This window comes from Phocoena phocoena, chromosome 14, assembly GCF_963924675.1.
Source record: "Phocoena phocoena chromosome 14, mPhoPho1.1, whole genome shotgun sequence".
Lineage (NCBI taxonomy): Eukaryota > Metazoa > Chordata > Mammalia > Artiodactyla > Phocoenidae > Phocoena > Phocoena phocoena.
Window position 1 is genome coordinate 52,061,819 of NC_089232.1, and position 17,448 is coordinate 52,079,266.

At 51.6% G+C, this 17,448-nt stretch overlaps 1 protein-coding gene across 1 annotated transcript in view; it reads right to left on the reverse strand.

Moving 5' to 3' along the window:
* Positions 1–3,074: 3,074 nt before the first annotated feature.
* Positions 3,075–17,448, reverse strand: part of EPAS1 (endothelial PAS domain protein 1) — an 86,328-nt gene continuing 71,954 nt past the window's right edge. The window contains exons 7-16 of the mRNA XM_065891204.1: positions 17,130–17,236; positions 11,258–11,405; positions 10,391–10,605; positions 9,079–9,281; positions 8,432–8,542; positions 6,619–7,100; positions 5,696–5,822; positions 5,432–5,549; positions 5,012–5,185; positions 3,075–3,366 (exon numbers count right to left, since the gene is read on the reverse strand). Of these exons, the coding sequence (XP_065747276.1) occupies positions 3,215–3,366; positions 5,012–5,185; positions 5,432–5,549; positions 5,696–5,822; positions 6,619–7,100; positions 8,432–8,542; positions 9,079–9,281; positions 10,391–10,605; positions 11,258–11,405; positions 17,130–17,236 (1,837 nt within the window). The 3' untranslated portion in view covers positions 3,075–3,214. The remainder of the gene's footprint in view (positions 3,367–5,011; positions 5,186–5,431; positions 5,550–5,695; positions 5,823–6,618; positions 7,101–8,431; positions 8,543–9,078; positions 9,282–10,390; positions 10,606–11,257; positions 11,406–17,129; positions 17,237–17,448) is intronic.

Here is a 17,448-nt window from a genome sequence, read left to right on the forward strand (position 1 = left end):
ATCCAATCTGAAGATCCAGGCAGTTGGGAAGAGAAGAGATGAGTAAGCACAGAACCAGAGGGAGGTCTACAGGTTCAAGAAATAACGACAGGAATGGTCTATTTGGAAATGAAAACAGAGCCCTGCCACGAACTCTGCCTCCCAGCAGGCACGGTCGGTGTGAGAGGAGAAAGCACAGCCCACACTATGTTTACATTTCTTTCTTCTGTTAGCAGGGTGTGACTTGCCTGAGCCCTTTAATATGACCGTCAGTTTCATCTGTGAAATGGGTGCTCATGGATTGCTCAGCCCGAGGATCGAGTGAGCTAATAAGGTAAGTGTGAAACCACACCACGTGGACTGAACTCTTAGGGGAACTCTAAGTGTGTGACCCGGGAACGCTGATTCTAGGACTGACCATTTTGAGCAGAGGCCACTGCTGGGTCCCTCCCCCCCATCCCACCATGGAGATGGCACCTCTTTCCAAGCAGGCCATGACTTGGAAAAGTAAAATTTGAATTAGGGAACCCATCAACGCCCCTGTCCAGCTGGGGCTATTGCCGGGCTCTGTCTCCGTCTGAGGTTATCCTGGCCCTTCCCGTGCACATTCTAGCTGGGAGGGCCCGCGTGAGCCCTGCTGCCTCCAAACTGAGGTCTCCTCTGAGCCCCAGAGCTCAGGCGGCTCCTTTCCCCCGAGAGCCTTCATCCAAAGTGCGGCGTGTGAATACATGTAGGCAGCGGAGTTTTCAGGCTGCTTCCTGTAACTTTCTGAAGACAGGAACCCTGACTTCTTTCCTCGGGTCCCTCACAGAACATAGAAAAAGAGGCCTGTAGAAATACGGACCATGCATATTTGGTCCATGGACCAACTATGGACCATGGCTTCCTGGTCTTAGTTGCCGAGTTTTAACATTAGCCTTTCCTTTCTTTCTCCAGATTCCTATCAATCAGCTGGCCTCAGTCGTCTCACAAAGATCAGTGCCCATGTTCGTTTTCTATAAACTGTTTAATAAATAAATACTTCACTTTACATCAGTGTAGCCCATGATAAACCCACAGGAAACAAGAGCCACCAGCAGTGGTAGGATCAGAATACTTTAATAAGATAGCAGAGTGTCAAAATACATTTCCTTATAAAGTTAAGCTCCTGTATAGTAATAATGTTGTCAGTAGGAATTTGACATTTATAATAATGTTCACGAAATCATTATGTTGATAAAGTTAATATGAAGTTTGGAATATTTTTCAGAGTGTTTTAGTAAAACTGCAAGGGTAAAATGCCCTTCATGCTGAGGCAAACAAACACACAGAGAAAATCAAACACCAGCGCTTACATGTCAGTAATCCTTCAAGTTCTGCCGCCTGCCGTACGTGAGGCAGGGCTGTGGTGCTCAAGTAACATTTTTGGCAACACAGTGACTAGGTAATTTTTCTTTTGAGAGCAACACAGTGACTAGGTAATTTTTCTTTTGAGATTTAAATTTTATTTTGTTTGGGGTAGTAAGTCCATCCAGCCTTACCAAATTCTTGGCTTGCTGTGTTTTGCTTTGTGTGTTTCTAGAAACTTCTTCATTGTACCCATGACGGAAAAGTTTCACGTGATTGCTATTTCGAAAACAAATGGCATCGTCCCTCTTACCTGGTGAGTTTACAAGACGCTCTGAGAACACTGTTTTCAGTGCTTCCTACCTATACACGTCACTTCTGGGGACAGAGAGACCTCAAGGAGGGCCAGGGGCTGTCCCTGGAGGTCTGCCTGCTGCACCTCGGCCGTGTAGGGTGAGCTGATGGCGTGGCTGAGGAAGGGGCATGAGATGTGGCTGGTCAGGACCAGGAGCCCCCCTGTGTGCCCCCCTCAGTCCAGCTCCACGGGCTCCAAGGTGGTGAGCTGGGAGGATGTGGACTGGGTCCCTATACCATTTCCAAATCCTCACTTTTTCATGAATTCCCATCTAAACCATCTCGTGGTAGTTCTAGAAATATCCAAGTGTGCCCCATGAAAGACCATTAGAGTCACATAGCTCAGTGCACTCGAAGGGCTGGCAATGAAACCTGAAGAAGAGTTTACTGAAGAAGAGTTTAAAGCGCTTCCCCTCCCTTAGATTTGTCCCTAGCCTCCACCCCTGACGTGCCATCAGACCCTCTTGGCAGTAATAATAATACATACATACATACATAATACATACAGAACATGAGGAGAAGACAGCTGGCAATGCTCCCACATAATGATTCCACTTTCTGGATTGTGTGTCACGCCTATGGCATGTCCCGAAAGCAAAAAGGCAACAGAGAGGGAGACCTTGAGCAGGGTTAGTACAGGCCCGTGGAGTTCTGTACAATTCTGCAGTGTCAAGCAACACCATGAAAAAGATTAACAGCTTAAAAAAGATCTTAAAATGATTTTGTCAGCTTGATTTGCCTCTATTCTCAGCCCTCCTCCTTTCTTTTGTAAAACTAATCACTGTATTGTAAATTTCAGTTTTTTTTTTTAAAACTCAGTTTTTGAATAATATTTAAACGATTCTTTGGGGGAAAAACAAAGTTTAGGGAAAAGCCATTGTATGTGGTTAAGGAAAAGCCATACTGTGTAACTTTCACAGATAACCACATACAATGGAGTTCACCCTTCACATTTTTTTTTCCCCCAAAAAATCGTATCAAAATTAGAGCAAAGAAAGAGTTGGCTTAAAAAAAAAAAAGACTGAAATTTACAATACAGTGATTAGTTTTACAAAAGAAAGGAGGAGGGCTGAGAGATAGAGGCCACAAATCAAGCTGAGAGAGCAAAATTATTTTGTTTCTCTTTGGCAACAACAACAAAATCCTTTTAGTTAAATGAAGCCAAAGCTTTCCCTAAAGGAGAACAAACAAACATACACCAAACTTGTTAGCATGAATATTATTGTGTGTGGGGGGGGGGAGAGAGACCCGTGAATAATATAAATTAGAAGTAATTGAAGTTGGGGAAAGAACAATCTTATAAAATTTAAGAACATTTCCATTGACAGAACAAAACATAGCAGGTAAAACAATTGTATTTTAAAAATATGAATAATAAAGTGAGCATCTTCAGAAAAAGGCCACTACTTGGTGACCCGGGCAAGTTTGCCAGGTAAGTATATCTTGTAAAAAGTGTGTTGGTGTTAGAAATATCTAGTTGCAAAAAAACAGACGGAGACCGTGAAGCTGGTGGGACGGCATGGGAAGGGGGTGCCTGTCAGTGGGTGGCCCTGGCTCAGGTGGCCTGGTCCAGGGCTCTGAGGAGGTCCCCTCCTTGGAGGAGCGTGGAGCTTCCTGGGACAGGAACGTTCACCTCACAGTCATATCTGGTCAATTCCGGCAGCAAGTAGGGCTCAAACGAGGGTCCGAGCAGCCGGCTTGTCATGCCTGAAAGAAGAGTTAGTGCCCTTATTTTCAAAACCCTAAATCAAACATTTGGAAAAGGCTCTATTCCATAAGAGGCCAGCATGGATGAGACGGATGAGACGTGTTGGGAGAGCAAGGGGCATTTCCAGTTTTCGTGACTCGGGGTCAGAGGTGGGGCAGCCCTCATTTCACTTTCTTCAATGTTGTCTGTCTTTCCCTAGTGACCCAGCCCATGCAGAGAGCAGGGACCCAGCAGAAAGCATGTCGTCACCATCCCATCAGGTGAGAGGGGCTGAGACCCCGGCGGGGAGAGTATGCAGTGCAGACAGAGCAGGGAATGTTCGGGGGACAGAGAGGTTGGATGGAAGGAGAGCCCACAAAGGCCTCCTGGCCTGGGAGGTGGAGGCGTGAGCCAGTGCCTGGGCAAGGCTCGGGGCTGCCAACTGACCCATGCCCACTGTGCACTGGCAGCCGGAAGAAAGGCCGAACAGAGAGAGGGAGCTCTGAACCAGCTGGTGCCTGCACACCTTGCACACACACGTTTACATGCACGTACACAAAATGTACACACATGCATATATACATGTGTGCACACACAGGTCCTTCAAGGGCCTGACTTCCAGTTTCAGGATCCCCACCCTTGGCAGCCCCGGGTTCCTGGAGGCGGCTCCGGAAGCCCCTTCATTGGCCCCAGTAACGCGAGGTGCCTGCTCTCCCTTCCCCTGGCTTAGCGGCAGCACCTCATCCCCGGCCCCCCTCCCAGCCACCCCGTCCTGCCCCCCCCACTCAACCTCGCTCCCTCGTGGACGGGGCGGGTCTCACGCCTCTCTGCAGCACCACAGTAGCAACGGATACTTGCTCACCAGCCCCTTCTAGTCCCCCCTTCTTTTACCCTAAGAAACGACCTGAGTTTAAAAAAGAATATTTTTCCCCTGAAAAGGATGAGTTTCCACTCAAGGAAACTACTTGGTGCACAGCAGGGCTGGCTCCCAAACATATCCACGAACTCTACACTTTACATGCAAGCCTCTTATTTAAATGTGTGGCCTGCTCCGTCCTCCAGCTGGTAACGAGCAGAATTTTTAGCCCAGGCCTGTCTTGTGACTCTAAAGCTCTGAAGCACTGAGCAGCAGTTTGCCCCAAACCATATTGCTGAGGAAATTTCTCTTTTTTACGGCAGGGGTCCAACATGTTTCACCCAAACTACAAGTCATGTTCATGTTTAAATAGCAACCTTTCCGTGACAACATCTACATTTCACAAGATGGTAACAGACTAAGGCGGCCAGTCTTCCCAGAGCAGCCTGGCCCCCCTCCCAGCAGCACGTCCTCAGCTCCTGCCTGAGCTCAGAGCGATGCCCCCGGTAGGCGGTAACGTGAAGAACTGAGCGAAAGGCAGGCATAGGCTCGGGGGCTCTTAAGGTGGAAGAGCCCCGGGTGGCACCTGGTTAGTGGAGGGTTCCTTCTCGAGCCCTGTGGACACGTGGCCTTCCAGCCCCTGCTGCAGTACTTGGGGGGAAAAGAGGGCTCGCCCTTCTCAAGGCAGCTGCCTTTCCTGAGCAGGTTCATCCTGGTGCTGAGAACCACTGCCTTGTCCGTCCCCTGGCCCCCACCCTCCCAAACCCAGCAGGCCCTGGAACGGTGCCCCCATTCATGAGTACACCCACCTGACACCTTGTGAGCCACTGGTAGGCTGTAGTCCTGGTACTGGGGGGTGTAACAATGCGGGGGGAACCCACTCTTGGCGGGCTCCCCGGGGCTCACAGCAGACGGCAGCTGTGGCGGTGTTAAGTGTCTCAGGGGCTGGCTCCCGCCTCTCATGGGATTTCGGATGAACTCATCTGAAAGGCCAATGTCAGACAGTGAGGGGAGAGAGCATGACGCCCCCAACGTCCCTATTTCCTTCACACAAGGAGCCCAGAGATTTCTGACGGCAGCACCCGGGCCAGAGTGGAAAGGGGGGAAGGGGCAGAGACACCCTCCTGTCCTAGCAAGGCTCGGAGGGGCAGGCAGGGAGGGAGTGGGGAGCCCCTCCACCGGCACAACGCCTTCCCCCAGCGCCCCAGGAGGCCCAGGCCTGTGCTCACCACTGGGGACGTTTGTGCTCGGCAGCTTGTCCAGCATCAGAGGGCAGTTCCCACCGCCCCTGAGACTCTTCATCCTTTTCCACATCAAATGTGAAGTGCTGCTGCCTGGTGGATCCCCCTGGGTGTGGAAGTGCAGAGGGTGAGGGGAGAGGCCAGAGACCCAGGTCCTCAGACTGCAGCAGGCTGAGGTGGGCAGCGCCCCAGCCAGCCTGGCTCTGTGCTCAGCCCCCGCTCCCAGCCAGCCTCCCCAAGGGCGGCGCTCACCCCGCTCACGTCTTGGAAGGCTTGCTCCTCGTATTCCAGCTGTCGCTTCAGTTTCAGCTTGTTGGAGAGGGCGACCATGGCCGGGCTCATCACATCTGGGCCCTGAGGCCCGAAGCCCTTCGCAGACCTGCCAGGCCCAAGAGATGGGCGTGAGGGAGTCTGGAGCCCCACACACCCAGGGCCCCCCCAGAACGAACACTCATGGCCGTGGTGGCTCCAAGACCCCAAGGGCAGAGTCCTGGAGGAGGGGCGGTACAGGTGCAGGGCACCTGCACCTCCCTCCACACGTGCCCGCCCGTACCCGGGCAGCCTCCAGTCCTGGTTTGCAGCCGCCCAGCTCCGTGACGGCAGTCTTTGGGAGGGCTGCTGCTGCCCCCTCGCCCCTGCCCGGACCGTCCCCCACCGAGAACCAGGGAGGGGGCTCTGTAGAAGGCAAGAGCCCTGGGAGCTTGAGGTGAGTTCCCAGTGGGTGGAAGGGACTTGTGGGGGGAGGGTGTGCTGGACCCCGGCAGCCGAAGGCAGGGGCAAGGCACGGGCATCCTTTTGCTTTTCTCAACCGGGCTGCACGGCCGAGCCAAGGGACCGCCCCTCCGTGTTGTGCGTGTGGGTATCGTGTGGCTCTGCGTGAAACAAGGCGCTCTGAGGGGTGGTCTGCAGAGCCACTAGTGCTCAGGGCCCTGGACAAGCTCCTTCTCTCCCTGGCCGCAGGTCCCTCGTGGTGTCCTCCAGCCCAGATAAAACGTGTCCCACTCGAGGCCTCACGTACCTAGGGGCGAGTCCCCTAAAGCCCGAGCTCTCAGAGTGCTGAGACCCCTGTGGAGTGGGAATTGGTGATGGGGCGGGGGGCCTTTCAGGGCACCTGGCTGTCCCCTCCCTGTACAGCACAGCCTTCGCTGAAGCAGCCAAGGGTCTCTGCCACTTACCTCTTCTTGAACACGGAGAGATGGGGTGCAGTGACGGGGGGCCCCAAGGGCGAGGCCCCCAAGGACTCCACGTGATCTTCGCCGGGCCACTTCGTGGGCCCCACGTGTAAGGGCGGATCAGGGGGCCACTGTGTGTTGGATCTGCCCCCCATGGAGGAGAGAGGGGTGCAGGTCTGGCCACAGCACTGTGGCAGGGACACCTTGCTCCCACCGTCAAAGAAGATGAAGGACACAGGCCGCTGCTCGGGCTCTATCTTCTTGCTTTCCAGCTGATACTTGTCCAGGAGGAAGGGGCTGTGAGAGGCCATCGGGGCCAGTGGCTGGAAGATGTTCGACATGGTACTAAAGGAGTGCTGGGGGGTGGACTGGGGTGTCTCCGGCAAGAGGCTCTCCTCGGGGCAGATGGGACTGAGCTGGAAGTCCTCCCCATCCATGGGGATGTAGGGTGCCAGGGTCTCCAGGTCCAGTTCATTGAAGTCCGTCTGAGGGGAGACAGACCACAGGCAAAGCGGCTGAGCAGCTGGTGCTGCCTCAGGGATACTGTTCCAACTTAGCCCCTCGTCCTCCCCACCCCTGCCAGAGGCCTTCCTCCCGCAGCTTCCCGTGCATTTTCTCCCTTGTTCAGCCTGTGCCACCAATCCCCAGTCATTTGAGTCTCCACTCAGGCATCCTTCCACACACACCCCGGTGCCACCACCTCCATCTAGCCCAAAATGCTCTCCTGTCTCCCAGTCCGAGCCCAGCCTTCACTCCCACACGCTGGGCAGGCACCACCTCTTCCACGAAGCCATCCCTGCCCACTCCGGTGAGCAGGGATGGCTCCCAGGGGGGCCAAGGGCAGCTTTGTCTTCATCACCTCACGTGCCCAGGGTGTATCGGTGGACTGCTCATAGGGTAACCATGGCCCAGTGCTACCTGTGGGACCTTCACTCTGATCAACAAGGACTCAGACATGGACCCGCAGGTTCCCACTACCATGATGGGCACCGTAGGGAATTCTCACAAGCAGACGCCGAAAAATAAACGTTTTGGCCTCACTGGGAGGAGGCAGCTGATTACAACCACCTGGAATGGTTAAAGAGCAGAAGCAGACAGTGATAACCAAATACTAAGTAATGAATCTCACAGGAGTTCAGAGAAGAACGTGCAGGGGAGAAATAGGGAAAGCTTTGCAGAACAAAGATACAAACTGAGGAGGCAAGGCAGAAATCTGGATGAATAAATGGGGATGAATGATTTTCCTTTGGGTTTTGGGACCCATCTACCCACACCCTAGCCTGTTTACACAGGTTTTACAAGACGTTTGGCCTTATGTAATAAGTTTCTGAAAAGTTACGTGTAAACAAAAATTTGTCCGATGTCATTTTAAAATGCATTTAAAATAAGTTATTTCAAAGAATCCTAAAACGGAAATGTTTGTAAAGGGAATAATTGTTCCCTATGCTTACAGAAGTCGTATACATCCGGGTATGCTTTTTAAAGGCAGGGATCCTTAAAGAAAGGGTTCAGATGTAGTTTTCGTTTTCATGAGCATTAAGAAATATCCAAGTTAGGAGGACATAAATATATCGAGGGTTAAAAGTAGAAGAACCGGATTTGACACGGGTAAAGCAGAGGGCAGAAGTGAGAGAAGCAGACAACCACAGGCTCCGTTTCCCTGCACCCTCACCCAGTTAAGGGACTGTGGCCTGGGCCAAGCATTCCCACTAGTCTTTGCAACAAAGGGCTGAGGCTGCAAGAAGAGACTTCAGCCTTCACCACCGGCAGCTGGTCGGCCTGGCCCGCCACTCCAATCTTCCCCACGGCCACCTACCTGGGTGCTGCAGTGGTCTTTCGCCTCTGTATCCATGGCAAAGAGCTTTTCGATTGCTTCAATCTTCAGATCGTCATCCAGAGATGTGTAATAGTCTCCAGGGCTGCTGGGCTGGGGGGCCAGGAAGGAAGGTGACCAAGTCAAGGCTACGGCACTGGCTTCCCCAGAAGGCCAAGGTAGAAGGAGAAATATGTTTCTGGACCCACAGATTCAACTCTATTCCATGGAATAAAGAAGCCACGCCCTAGGAGCTGTGTGAGCCTCTCTGAGTTCAGTCTCCTCGTCATAAAGTGAGGCTGTCTTGAACAGCAAACAGGATAGAGGCATGGCTGGCCGGGCTCTGCAAACTGTGTGGCTCTGTGCCCCCAGCAGGATGGTTACTGCCCTGCATGGGGACTGAGCTCGGGGCTCACAGCTGTGTGCCACTTGGCCCCTGTCTTCAAGGACCTGATCACATAGATGGGGGTGGATGGGTACTGAGAGCAAGTGCACAGCTCTAATGCGTGAAGTAAGTATCACAGCCCCCCTAGGGGGCTCCCGAGTAGGAGGAGGGCAGGACTTGGGTCTGGCCTGTCCACTCAGCCATCCGGCAGCAGCCAGAGGAGGAGCCCACCCTCTCCATGGCTTCAACCCCAGGGGGCGCTCACCGTGGAGCAGCTACTGTTGCTTCTGCTGCTGCTGGCGGCACTGGGGGTGGTGCTCCCCGGGGCGGCTGCCTGGGGCACGGTGAAGGCGGGCAGGCTCCCGGCCTCAGTGTGGGCGCCGTGGCTCCTGGGCTCTCCGGCCCACTGCTGGCCTGGTGGCAGGATGGCCTTGCCATAGGCTGAGGACTCCTCAAAGTTCTGGCTCCCTGTGGAGACAAGGGCCTGGCTTGGTTCGCACCCCCGACTGCTGGCCTCACCCCAGGGCAGAAGAAGCACGAAGGATGCACAAGTGATCCCAAAGGGGCCTGCAGCGTGCCTGGGGCTCGGCCCGCCGTGTGCTGAGGCTTCGCTGGGACAAAGGGGCCTTCAACTGGGGCTGGGGTTCAATGTACAGACTCCCTTTAATGGGAACACCCTGCTGAAGCCTTTAATTTTCAAAGACGAAATGTATTATTAGGAGCCACTCTTCCCTGAAGGGCAATCCAGAACGTAGAGGAGGAGGTTATGAAAACTGGGCAATTTGCCTCATTACTGCCACGAAACTGGGAAGCTGCGTGACTCCTTGTCCCAGGGCTGCTCTCTGTGATTCGCTGAGGTCACCGTTCCCCGGTGGCCTCTCACAACACACTTAACGGGGGGCTGAGCCAGTCCAGAGCAAGCACAGGGAGGTGTAGCTGTTCCTTGAGCGGCCACAGCAAGGCTGGGGGGGGGGGGGGCGGTGACCGTGGGTTGCAACATGGGGAAGAAGGGGCTTCCCGTGTTCAGAGCGCAGGGCAAGAGCTGACAACTCCGCTGGGGCCACCAGGACTCACATCCCCGTGGGACAGGCAAACGTTTAAAGAAGTGCATTCGAGGGCTTACTCCCGGGCCTGAATCTTTTCTCAATCCACGTTTCTGGAAGGATTTCTCCCAACATTATTTCAACCTAGCAGGCCTCTGCCTGAACAAGCAATCTGTCCTTCAAGGTGCAGATGGAGATCTGCCCACCCTGTAGAAAGATGCCCGTGGCCTCGGAGCAGATCCCTCGCTGCCCCACTCTCTCGTCTCAGGCTCCCCCGTCCCCATGGTGCAGAATCGACCAGAACACCCCCGCCCCCACCCGCCCCCGCTCAGCGCTTCACGAGGTCAGAAACAGGACGGGTCTTGTGCTACGGTGAGTGCACGTGCCCAGCATAGGGTCTGGCCACCAACGGATGATCAGCAAGACTCAGGGAAGGCACATGGCAGCTCTGCTTAAGGAAGAGCTGTGGCCAGGGAGGCCTCCCCCCACCCCAAGAGGGTTCGACAGGCCCTGGCTCAGCTAAGCAGCACCCACCGAAATCCAGAGAAATGATGGCATCTCCTGCAGTGGGTGCGAGCTGGGCCAGCTCCTCGGGCTCTTCCTTCAGCTTGGTGAACAGGAAGTTGCTCTTCTCAGACACAGCCACCTTGCCACTGTTGTCAAAGATGCTGTTCATGGTCATCAGGTGCGGCTTGAACGGGGACTCTGTCTGGTCCATGGAGAACACCACGTCGTTCTTCTCAATCTCACTGGTGGGACAAGAGCGAGCTTCAGACCGTCCATATTTTCCAGCAAAACTCTTTTACTCTCCAGACACATGGAAGTCCTGATAGCTAAGCCTCTCAGACAAAAACACGGGTATGGACAGTGTGTTGGCGTTCCGTAAAGAACCGTGCACTGGAAGTTTGGAGTCGTGGAGCTAGCGACGCGGAGAGCACCCACTGAGTATGTATCTGTCTTGGATGCTGTGTTAATATCGTACGTGGGCTGCGTGGTATGCATGAGACTTGAAGGCTTTTGCTTTTGTTGCACCCCAGCAAGGACTTTCTCTAGATTTCTTCCCAGGTGCTACCGAGCAAAGGTGTTACATCTTCTCCCAAAAAGTAACAGTGGTTCTCTTCCCTTGGTTCCCATTCAGAAAGCACTTAAGTGACGACTGTGTTCTAGCTGCCTCCCCACGTGGGTCAGAGGCATGACAGATGACAAAGGGGGAAGGGGCAGAAAAAGCCTGTAAAGGGGAAATCCCAGTGTTTCACTGTTCCCGGGACGCCCACTGCAAAAGAGCTCGCCGACGTGGTGCCAGGTTCTGAGAGGCTCGGCATTCCTGGGCTGTGTCCTCGGTCTCAGGAGCACCCTGCACCCCAGCCTGTTTCCCCTCCCCGCCGGCCCTCACATGCTCACCTCAGGACGTAGTTCACACACATGATGCACTGGGGCTGCAGGTTGCGAGGGTTGTAGATGACCGTCCCCTGCGTCTCCAGCCACACGTAGCCCCCGTGCTTCGCAAGCATCCGGTACTGGCCACTCACCACCTGACCCTTGGTGCACACTAGGGGAGGAGAAATGGGACCTGAGGTCAGGAGGTGGGGGAGGAAGACCCCATGGGGAGGGCAGCGTGCAGGGGAAAGATGGGGGAGAATGAGCTGGATGGGAGCTTAGAGCATCTCGCTCAACTCTTCATGTTAAACGTGAGGAAAGTAACCAGAGAGGTTAACTGACTTCCCTAGGCTGGCTGTGAGGGAGTGGCATCGCCAAGCCCTTGACAAGTTGGCTCACCCCTGGCTCAGCTGGGAGCAGAAACCGAGAGCAGCACCTGCCCTTCCTTCCCCCCCAAGGTCAATGAGAGGAAGGCTCTCCATGGGGTGCCCTGTGGATACAAATGGGCACGCAGGGAACGGGCGAGCCTCTTCTGCCTCACACTACGGGCAGTAGGGTGCACTTCCAGCAGCGTGGAGAACGCCTGTCCTCGGGCAGCCACTGGTAGCAGGCCCACCATCGGTACTCTGCTTGTGAATAAAGGCAGTTTAAAGAAACCCCCAGATATCCTCGATTGTTCCAGGTCATCCGTCAGACCTGCCGCCTTTGGGGCCACAGCAAGTCTGTGACCCACAGCAAAGGCAGCAGCAAGCCCCCCGCCAGCCTCTACACACAGCCTCGTCAAAGCCCTGGTAAGTCCTCCCAGCTGCCCAGCTAGGCTGCCTGCGTATGACGTCTTTCCTCTTCCAGAGTGCTCTAAATGTTCATTTAACACTTGTTTTACTCTATAAAAACATCGGGGAAAGGGCCCGGCATCCCAGATTGCCCTCTTCCCCCGTCCAGAATGCTCTATCTGCTCCCATTAAAAAAAGAATCAACAAGTCCCTTTAAATGAAAGTTTACAAATGTTAGGATGTCTTATAGCTTTCTGAACTGCCCATTTACTTTCCTTCTTGGGAATTCATTCTTCTGAATTCTAGTCTCAGAAACCCCCAAATCACACAGAAAGAAGCACGCTGGCAGGATTAGGAAATCCTGGTTTCGGTTTTCCTCATCTGCAAAATGGGGTACTGATAATAATAACAGTAATGAGAATAATTAGTACCCAGTGTCCCATAGCTGTTTGTACTGAGGACCAGATCTGCCTGCCTGGTTTATCAGGTACAAAAATGTGGCTGAATGTCACTGACAGATGCTGTATAGGAAAAGCCCCTCTGCTCCAAAGTCACTAACATGTACAGCGCCCAGGCCCTGTCACGTCTACAGGACACGTCTGTAGATAACGTCACAAGGGGCCCTGCGGGAGAACATGCAGACTCTCTAAACGTCACAAACCTCCCCACTTTTCCGTGTAGGCTCGGGAATCACTCCCCATTCACCACACTGTGTGATTGAGGAATGCAGCTCCGTTGTACTAACCATGCTTGTAATCCTTCACATTTATGTTTTTCTTGGCACATTTCCTCCTGTTCAGAAATTAACAAGCACCTCCAAGCTACAGGAAGCCCTGTAACCATACTACACATAAGTTACACGTGTACCCTGCTTTGCAGGGCTCAAAACCATCTCGTAAGATCAGTTCATTTCTGCAAAGGAATTGGAGCGGTGCCTGGCACACAAAGCGGCTTCAGGGTTAGTGTTAGTATCACCTCGTTCACTGTACAGTGACACCACGAGGTATCTGTTATTATTCCTGTTTTCCATCTGAAGAAAGGGAGGCTTAGAGTGATTTGCTAAAAGGCCCCCTCGTGGAAACAGTCGACAAGCTTATAGTCCAAATTAAAGGGTCCTCAGTCTTTTTGGTTTTGTTTGCATTTTAAAAAAGTCAACTTTGGTGAGGTTTAATTTACCTTCAATAAAAAATGCACCCATTTTAAGCACAGATCAATGAGTTTTGCCGACTGTACAGACCCTTGTAACGGTCACCACAATCAAAGGTATAGAACTTTCCATCATCCAACCTCCCTAATTTCTTATACCTCTTGACAGTCAATCCCCATTGCCACCCCTGGTCCCAGGCAGCCACTGATCTGTTTTCTGTTGCTATACATAGAAAGGATCTTCTCTCCATTCACACGTAAGTGGGATCATACAAGAGCTCTTTTCGTGTCTGCCTTCTTTCCACCCAGCATGTTTCCCAGAGCCCTCACGTTGTTGTAGGTATTCCTGGTTTGCTTTTCATTGCTAAGTAATATTCCGCTGCATGGAGATAGCATAACTAATTTATCCATTCACCTGTCAATGGATGTTTGCATTGTTTTCAGTTTTCGGTTATAGTGAGTACAGGTGCTGTAAACATTTGTGTACAAATCTTTGCATGGACATACAGTGTGAGCGCAGCTAGGGCTGCAATGGCTGGGTCATAGGGTAAGTACGTGTTTCCTTTATAATATACAGCCAAGTTATTTTCCAAAGTGGTCATATCATCATTGTCTAATCTTTTTAATAAAATCCTGTGCTGTAGGGAAGACAGATACCATCTTTTTTTAACATGAGGGGACTAAGGCCAGAGGGATTTTGACCTGCTTTACATCACACAGGACAACAGTCTGGGTTACTCGACAGCCTGTGGCCCGCAGTACAGCGCCCTCCTACTACATGCCCCCGGGCGACACTTCACTAGGAAGACGGAATTGGTGGTTGCTGCTGTCCTAAACCATCATGGACCCTTTGGCCAAAGAAATAACTCTGTCCTCCCTCATCTCCCTTTATCTGCCCCATTGAGGCTCCTATGCCCAAGAGACATGATTCTTGCACAATTTCAAGTACCTGGAGTTAACTTATTCATTAACTCATTAACTTATTCTTAATGCACACAAGATTCAGGGATCTTATTCTTTTTGATTAAACAGTGCAGTGAGCAAAGGTTTTTAACTGCATTTCTAGCGATTGCAGGCGAGGGCCTGCTCTGTCAGTAGAATATAATTACGCCAGCTTTCTAATCATCTGCTCATTAATGCCAGCCTTGGTGAGGGGCCTGCTACTTGGTAGATAGGCTTTTTATGGCCTTTAATCTTGTTTTCCTAAGAGCACATAATGTCCTCACACAACAAAGAGAAACCAACCCCCCTTCCCCCAAACCCTTACCTTCTGAGGGTAACAATGTATAAATTACTAACCCATTTGGAAATGATGGCTTTCAATTATTTAAATTTGGTTTGAGGTCTGAGCTTCCCCAGTAATTTCAACGGTAAACTTTCACAGGCTAAGACACACATACGTGCATAAATTCGGGATGCTGGTGTGTAAACCTGGACGAGCCTCAAGCCCGGGCCTCCAGTTATTCCACAGTATGAGTGTGGGTCTGTGGTGCAACTTTATCTGCATAAACCCAACAAGAAAGACAGAGTCAGAGGGACAGAGAGAGAGAGAGAGACAGAGAGAGAGACAGAGAGAGATTGAGAAAGACTGAGAGACAGAAAAAGAGGGAAAGTGAAAGAGAAATAGATGCTTGTGTTCAGCTGGCATTAACCCAATTTCCACCCCACGCACATCTCCCTTTGCTGGATTCAGGCTGGCTGAGCAGAGGCCTCTGAGCTCAGAGCTGCTTTACTTGGCTCCATCAGGGGAAGACGGGAACCTGTGATTTCCATTTGGGTTGTGAATTACCTTTAAGTGTGCCTAATGCTTAAAACCACAGATTCAATAAATCTGCACCATATTTCCCCTGGATTCAGCAGAAAACTAATATGACAATTTTTTACCCCAGCTCTTTTTTAAGGATCAAAGATTTTCTAAGAGAAGGAAAAAAAAAAATCTCTTTCATAGGCCTAGTGAGAAGCCATCATTTTTGTTCTCTTTGACAGTAGTTTCCTCTACTTTCCCACCCCAGAAGCTAAAGCACAATACTGTCCTGCAAGAATTTCCAGAAACTTTTGCTATTGTCCTCTACTTTGACTCACCCTTGGCTGAGAAGGAAGGACAGGCTTTTCCCCAGTTTTACATCTAAAGGAGGGAAGCCCCAGAAAGCCAGGCACTGGGAATCTTTGGGTAAGCTGGGCCAGAGCCAGGTCCCTGAGTCCCAGTACCAGCATGACTTTGGGAGCTGAAACCGCCATGGGCCAGAGAAGCATGGGGAATCCCAGAGTGGAGGCTAGAGCCACATCCTACAGTTTCAAAGCTGGGGCAGGCTAGAGCTGGGCCACATCCATGGGCACAGAAAAGTACCTCCACCTCCCTCCCGCATCCCTGGGTCCCTGGAATGGGGAAGCCGGATGGTTTGTTTTTTTGCTGGAGAAACTTCTTTGAGATATCATTAGGGGCCCTGTTGCACTGTTGGATCTAACCCGAAAGCCATGAGGACGAAGCAGAGAAACCAATTAGAAAGAGAAGATCTCATTCCTTAAGAGAATATTAACTGTGCTTCTATACAGCTTACGGCCTGCTGATCTGAACTTCAGGTGTCCTAACCTTGGGATAGATGGGTGGATTTAGGAACAACGGACAAATAACTGCACTTCCATTTTCTTCATTGCCACTCCAAGGCCACAGCTAATCCTTGGAGTCCAAGACCAAAAGGGCCACTGGGAATCTTCTCAGACTTACCCATTTTAAATCCTTCTGTAATCCTCTCAGCACCCCGATCTGCACTGGGGGCACTTATTTTGAAGCATTCTTTCCCAAATACGTTTTTTTTGCCCTTGGGTGTGTCATTCATTTAGTGCCTGTACTGTACCAAACGCTATGCTAGATACTGAGGCGTAAGGTATGGACCACCATGCTCCCACGGAGCCCAAAGCCCTCCTTCTTCCGCAGAAGTGAGATCCCTTAGGGCAGGGATCAATCCTATCAATTTCTATTTCCCCCAGTAGGCCAGGTATAGGGTTCTAGACCCATAGTCCTTGCATGTTGATGGGCTGTATGGAGCCAAGAAACTTGTCTTGGATCACCTGCAAATGGGAAGCCTTAATTGGGAACATAGTCAACTGAAATGCACTAGAACTGCCCTGTCCAGTATGGTAGCCACTAGCCAAGCGTGGCCACTTATATTTAATTAAAACTAAATTTAAAAAATTCAGTTCCTCAGTTGCACTAGACGTATTTAATATATGGCATAGCTCACATACGGACTACGCGGATGAAGAGCATTTCCATTGTAGAAAGTTCTACTGGACAGCCCTGTTCTAGAATCCTTTCATAATTCAGGTTTTCTTTCAAGCTGCAAGGCACAATTTCCACACGCCATTACTGGGTTGCCCGGACGGCCTTCCCCAACTGAGTTCTCTTGATTCAGCAGGCAAGCTCTTGGAAAACCAGGGCCCCCCTCGACACGTCTATTAGGTTGGTGTCGTGCACCCTCTACCTCTGTTTAGACCAGTGCTCCCCCGTCCTTCAAGGTCCAACGCGAGCGCCCTGTCTTCTTTTCCTGAACTCTCCCAGCCCTCTTCTTTGAATGGATGTACGTGTTTCTATAGCACATAACCCAAGTTGATTACACACTGTCTTGCACTCTGTCTTACACCCTACGGGGCTGCTGCGTCAGACTGTTCACTGCATAAGTGTGCTCGGTGAGGTGGTAAGTAGGGACTGCGATTCAGCCCACCTTCCACTCTCCAGGCTGTATGCCTTGGTGTGCTTGTGTGTCCCCTACCAAAAGCGCCCTTTTCCTGATTCGCACAAGCACGTCACACAGGATGGTGGCAGCCCTGGTTCTCTAACCATCCTGTGGGCATGAGTCTTGTCTGCCACACCAGATGATGGCTCTGTGAAGGAAGCAACTGGATCTTCTCCTTCCCCACCAGTCACACCCCACTCAAGGCCAGATTCCACAGACATATAGGGCACTCCTGGTACTTACAGTTCTGGTGACTTTTGGTCATGTTCTCTGAGTCCAGTGCATGGTAGAACTCGTAGGCTGAGCGGCCAAGCAGCTCTTCAGGGTGGTAACCAACCAGTTCTGTGATTCTAAATTTTTTTTAAAAAGCAAGGGGGAAGAGAAAGACCATATGAATATGAGCAGGGGCTCAAGGACCTTTATGTAGAAGGTAATTCAAAGGCACACATTCGATGAAACACAGTCCGAACGTCCCGGTCGTACCATTCATCCAAACAAAAGAAAAAACCAACAACCAACATGGTGGTCAACCTGCAACTATGGGTCTACTGAACCTCCACTC